The 6,000-nt window shown below is 44.4% G+C and overlaps 1 protein-coding gene across 6 annotated transcripts in view; it reads right to left on the bottom strand.

Annotated features, from left to right (window-relative positions):
- The window catches only part of SCML4 (Scm polycomb group protein like 4), a 110,975-nt gene that overhangs the window by 49,308 nt on the left and 55,667 nt on the right, over positions 1-6,000 (bottom strand). For 4 of the 6 annotated variants that reach the window (XM_060190674.1, XM_060190673.1, XM_060190669.1 and 1 more), the window contains exon 2: positions 5,376-5,578. The exons of 1 other annotated variant lie outside the window; for it this stretch is intronic. In XM_060190674.1, the coding sequence (XP_060046657.1) occupies positions 5,376-5,531 (156 nt within the window). In that variant the 5' untranslated portion in view covers positions 5,532-5,578. Of the gene's footprint in view, positions 1-5,375; positions 5,599-6,000 lie in introns of those variants that run through there. One more of the 6 variants, XM_060190670.1, reaches the window with a different exon arrangement.

The following is a 6,000-nucleotide window of genomic DNA, read 5'->3' as shown; positions in this document are numbered from 1 at the left end:
AAAAATAACTAGTGACAGGAGACAGCTTCATGAGACGCTGAGTAAAAGCATCTTTTACTGAAAGCAATGACCCCCAAATAACTTTGAGTAACCTTCCCTACCCTGCCATCTGTTCTCTCTCTCTCTCTCTCTCTCTCTCTCTCTCTCTCTCTCTCTCTCTCTCCTTTTTAACAGTTGGGAAGGACTGTGGAGAACCAAAGGGATAAAGGTTGAATTCATTACAGATTTTTCCAGAAGCTTTGTCTTCCTATTGACCTGAAATAATTTCCATACATTTTCTCAAAAAATACGGGAGTTAATTCCCAATTTGCATTTGGGGTTGAGCATTCAGATTTCAAGACAGAAACATAAGCTCTTTATTTCCAGAAAAAATAAATGAAGGGAAACTTCTGAAGCTTGTTTTATAATGCCCCCGAAGGGCTAATGGAGAACAGGCTTAATGGTCTTTCTTCCTGAGTAGCCTCTTCAAACACCTCAGAACAGAATCTCTCCCTCAGGTTTGGGTTTCTGCTTTATGTGATTGCAGTCACATCACAGAATGTGTGGGTTTTTTTTTTTGCACCCCCTGCCCCCAAATCTCCAGATCGTTAATTCTTCAGAGTCACAGGACTTGAATTTTGCCTGATACATCTCGCTGGAGCCAAACTTGATGTCAGCGCCTTTTATAGGATGGAAACTATGAATTAACAGCCTGAATTCTCATGCTGAGGCTCTGTTTGGGGAAACTCTTCTTTGTCCTTTGACACTGGTCTTGCACTATGAATTTTAAATGTCTCAGAGACATCATCTGCTTCTACTAAAATAAATGACGAGGGAGTTCTGGAAAGTGGCTTCAATAGCCGCCCTAGTCAGGAGAAAGCTCAGAGCCTGAAAGGCATATTAATTTTTTTAAGTTTATTTATTTATTTATTCCCTTTTTGTTGCCCTTGTTGCTTTATTGTTGTAGTTATTATTGATGTTGTTGTTGATGTTGTTGGATAGGACAGAAATGGAGAGAGGATGGGAAGACAGAGAGGGGGAGAGAAAGATAGACACCTGCATACTTCACTGCTTGTGAAGCGACTTCCCTGCAGGTGGGGACCCAGGGGCTCAAACTGGGATCCTTATGCCAGTACTTGCGCTTTGCGCCACGTGCACTTAACCCGCCGCGCTACTGCGCTGCCTGACTCCCCACATTAATTTTATAAACTCCATTTTAATTTTTAGCTTTGCCAGCCTGCACTGGTCACAATCTTCACTTTCTAGCTATTTTTACTTTAATTTTTTAAATATTTATTTATTTATTTATTAGTTAGAGATAACCAGAAATTGAGAGGGAAGGGGGTGATAGGAAGGGAGAGAGACAGAGAGAGATTCCTGCAACACTGCTTCACCACTTTCAAGACTTGCAGGTGGGACCAAGGGCTCGAACCCAGATGGATATGAGAGTTAAGAATACATGTTTATAGGCTGAGTCTTTGATATGTGGACTTTCTCAAAAGCCTAGACCAGGCAGAACAGAAGCAACCAGTGGCACAGCTATATGCAAGATGCTGGGTATTATACAACAAACCCTAACAAAGGGACTATTCAAAGTTAACCCAATTACCAAATAATGTGATGATAACAATAACTATCCATTGTCTTCTTGAACCCTAAGACAGCAGGAACCTCACATTTCCACTATAAAGACTATATTTCCCCCAGTCCTAGGACCTTAGGGTGGGGCCCACTTTCCTGCATGTTTCTCTCAATTCATATCAAATATTTCTGCATCTGCCGATCGCAACCTAATCGATGCAACAAGTGCCACCCCAGCATGCTTCACTTCAGACTGTGTCCAGAGACTTCAGGTGTGGAATGACAGCCCTTCAGCTTCATTACTCAGGTGAGACCTTTCCTTTCATAGTATTCTCTAATTCCATTCTAGGTGGTTCACTTCCTAACAAAAGTCCCAAAAGCTAGATATAGACCAGGTCCCCTGATATAGAACATATGTTCACACATATCCATAAACTAGGGCAAAATATATACCTGAAAGCAGAAGTACACAAGAGTCTGCAGTGAGTACCCCCCAACACTTCATCTGCACTATTCCAGCCTTTAGGTCCATAATTGTTCAACAATTTGTTTGGCTTTGTATGTTAACTCTCTTTTCAGCCACCAGGTTCCAGATGCCAGCATGATGCTGACCAGACTTCCCTGGACTCACGACCCCACCAATATGTCCTGGAGCTCTGCTTCCCCAGAGACCCACCCTACTAGGGAAAGAGAGAGGCAGTCTGGATCGACCAGTCAATGCCCATGTTCAGCAGGGAAGCAATTACAGAAGCCAGACCTTCTACCTTCTGCAACCCACAACGACCCTGGGTCCATACTCCCGGAGGGATAAAGAATGGGAAAGCTATCAGGGGAGGGGGTGGGATATGGAGATCGGGTGGTGGAAATTGTGTGGAGCTGTACCCCTCCTATCCTATGGTTTTGTTAATGTCTCCTTTCTTAAATAAATAAAATAAAATAATACATGTTTAAGGGAGTCGGGTGGTAGCACAGCGGGTTAAGCACACGTAGCACAGAACACAAGGACCAGCTGAGGATCCCGGTTCGAGCCCCCGGCTCCCCACCTGCAGGGAAGTCGCTTCACAGGCGGTGAAGCAGGTCTGCTGGTGTTTATCTTTCTCTCCTCTTCTGTCTTCCCCTCCTCTCTCCATTTCTCTCTGTCCTATCCAACAACAACAAAATCAATATCAATGACTACAACAATAAAAACAAGGGCAATAAAAGGGAATGAATAAATATTTTTTTTAAAAAAAGAATACATGTTTAGTGGGCCTGGGCAAGGGTGCACCTGGTTGAGTGCACACGTTACAGTGTACAAGAACCCGGGGTCGAGGCCCTGGTCTCTGCCTACAGGGGGAGGGGAACTTGATAAGCGGTGAAATAGCACTACAGGTCTCTCTCTGTCTTCAAGATAAATTAAATTGTAGTAGGGCACCAAAGTAAAAACCCTGGGTGGATGTTCAGCTTCATGGGGATGGGGGGATGGGATGGGACACGGTCTTTTGGTGGTGGGGATGGTGTTTATGTATACTCCTATTAATTTGCAGTCATATAAATCACTAGTTAAGCTATATGAGAGGGGAAAAACTGATTGAATATCTCAAACTTTTTAAAGCACAGACTGAGTCTTTTAAATACATAGGCTGAGTCTTTGATATATTGACTCTCTTAAAAGCTTAGTTCAGGGAGAACAAAAGCAACCGGTGGCATAGCCATATGCAAATAATGTCAAAGGACATTAAATATGGTGATGGTGTGTATGATACAGCAAATCCTAACAAAGGGATTTTTCAAAGTGAACCCAATTGCCAAACAATGTGATTATTGAAATAACTATCTACTGTCTTCTTAAACCCTAAGACAATAGGAATCTCCCGCTTCCTCTATAGAGCCTATATTTCTCCCAATCCTGGAGCCTCTGGGGTGGGGCTCACTTCCCTGCATGCTTCTCTCAAGTCAGGCCAAATGATATTGCATCTGCTGATTCCAACCTAATCAATGCAACGAGTTCCATCTCAGCATGCTTCACCTCAGACTGTGTGCAGAGACGTCAGACATGGAATGTCAACCCTTCACCCTCATCACTCAGGTGAGACCTTTCCTTTCATAGGATTCTCTAATTCCATTCCAGGAGGTTCACTTCCTAACAAAGTCCCAAAACCTAGATATAGGCCAGGTCCCATTAGATAGAGCACATGTTCACATGTATCCATAAACTAGGGCAAAATAAATACCTGAAAGCAAAAATACACAATAGTCTGTAGTGAGTCAGTATCAAGTTCATAATGAAATAGCGTCCACTTAGACTTAGATACCCTCCTCACTTACCTCCTATTACAGTTCTCTCATTCACTCCAAAGCTAACCCTATCAAAGCAAGGACTGCAAAATCTGAATAAGGGCAAGAGACTGGCATACTTTAATGATGACTCTTTAGTCACTATCAGGCCATTCCACCAGCTGGGGCACTTATCGGGGAGTCTTGATGGGCCTAGAACTTGAATAAATCCCTCTCTCCATTGTTACTGGTCATTTCTATCAGGAACAACAAAATAGATCCCTTTGTGGGCCCCCATAGGACTTTGCCCTCAACTTGGATCAACAATGGTAGAGAATGTTCCATCCTCTGAAGGGAGGATGGACAACATACTCTATGCCACACCTGAGGAAGATAGATCCTGATATTGGGGCAGCTTGGAATGTTCCTACTCGTGACCACAGAATGTGAGTTCAGATCTAGAGGGATGCAGAGGTCACACAGGCTCCTAAGCTGAATATGGGCCCCAGATCACATCAAATTGATGGGGTTTACAGTCAACAATATTTATACCCGTTTCCCATATTAGGGAGCTACTCTCTTCCCTGATCCAGCTTTCTGGTCCTTTTCCCAGCCATGACATCATCTCCCCAGACAATAACTTGGATCCACCTGCATATCAGATTTCAGGCTCAGGCAAAACACACACATACACACACACACACTAGTATAGCTACAGGCCCTTTGAAATATAACTAAAATATTCCTACTAGCTATCTACAAAATGGAGGATCCCCCAACACTTCATCTGCACTATTCCAGCCTTTAGGTCCATGATTAGTCAACAATTTGTTTGGCTTTGTATGTTAGCTCTCTTTTCAGCCACCAGGTTCCCAGATGCTAGCAGGATGTGACCAGACTTCCCTGGACAGACAACGTCACCAATGGGTCCTGGAACTCTGTTTCCCCAGAGCCCTGCCCCACTAGGGAAAGAGAGAGGCAGGCTGGGAGTATGGACCGACCAGTCAACGCCCATGTTCAGCGGGGAAGCAATTACAGAAGCCAGACCTTCCACCTTCTGCATCCCACAATGACCCTGGGTCCATACTCCCAGAGGGATAAATAGGAAAGCTATCAGGGGAGGGGATGAGTTCTGGAGTTCTGGTGGTGGAAACTGTGTGGAATTGTACTCCTCTTATCCTATGGTTTTGTCAGTGTTTCCTTTCTATAAATAAAACTATATATATATATATATATATATATATATATATATAAATTAAATTAACTAAAAATATTCAGTAATAGTAACATGTGTTTGGCTACCCCCAACATCTGCTCATCTGGCAGTTTCCCATCTGGGGTAATTTGCCAGCTTTACTTGTACAGACACAAGCAGCAGCAGCCGGCCTCATGTGCCAGGCTGTCGCCAGCAGTCTCCCTCCTCTCTGGGAAGCACTGAGGGCTCCTGCTGTCCTTCCTGGGCGCCCAGCCTGTCATCACACTAGGCTGGAAGCTTCCAGCCGAAGCCGACTGCCCTGACGCATAGACTGGCTTGGAGGAAAGAACTGAAGAAGCCCTACCTTGTATCCCGGTTTCCTCCCTCTCTTCTTGGGGACCTTCACGCCCGGTAAAGACACAGCTGAAGCAGGATAAAGGCTGCGAACCGCCATCTTCAAGGGTGCGGGGTGGAGGGGCGGTCGGCCGCGCTTTCTCCCAGGGACCTTCTGAGACTCCATCTCTGCAGGTGCCAGTCTCGCAGATGAAGGCGACAGATCTTCTGGCGCTGAGAATCAGTCCAGGCACAAAAGCAAACAAAAAAACAAACAAAAAATACAAGTGTTTGGTTTGTGAGGCAGACATAAACTTGGTTTGGTGACTTAAACCATAACTGCTGCTGCTTCTTGGAAAGAAAGGCCAAATTGAGGGGGGAGGGAGAAGGCAGAAAAGCTGCAAGTTTTTCCAGTGGGGTAGGAGTCCTGCTATAATTACCAGGAGATGGAGCTATGGGCCATGATGAAGTAGGGGAGAGCCTATGTGGAGAGGACGAGACAGTCCTGTCTCTGAACACAGCTGGTTGCGTCTCCACCAAGGAAACAACTTTGCGTCTCACTTTCCCCAAGTTTATTCAACTGAACTGATACAAAAGTAGAATTAAATACATAAACTTTTTTTTCATATTTACTTCTGTTTTTGTAAGTTGGGTCA

This window comes from Erinaceus europaeus, chromosome 4 (genome assembly GCF_950295315.1).
Source record: "Erinaceus europaeus chromosome 4, mEriEur2.1, whole genome shotgun sequence".
NCBI classification, from domain to species: Eukaryota; Metazoa; Chordata; class Mammalia; order Eulipotyphla; family Erinaceidae; genus Erinaceus; species Erinaceus europaeus.
The sequence above is the reverse complement of the archived record's forward strand: the minus strand, read 5'-3'. Positions and strand labels throughout refer to the sequence as shown.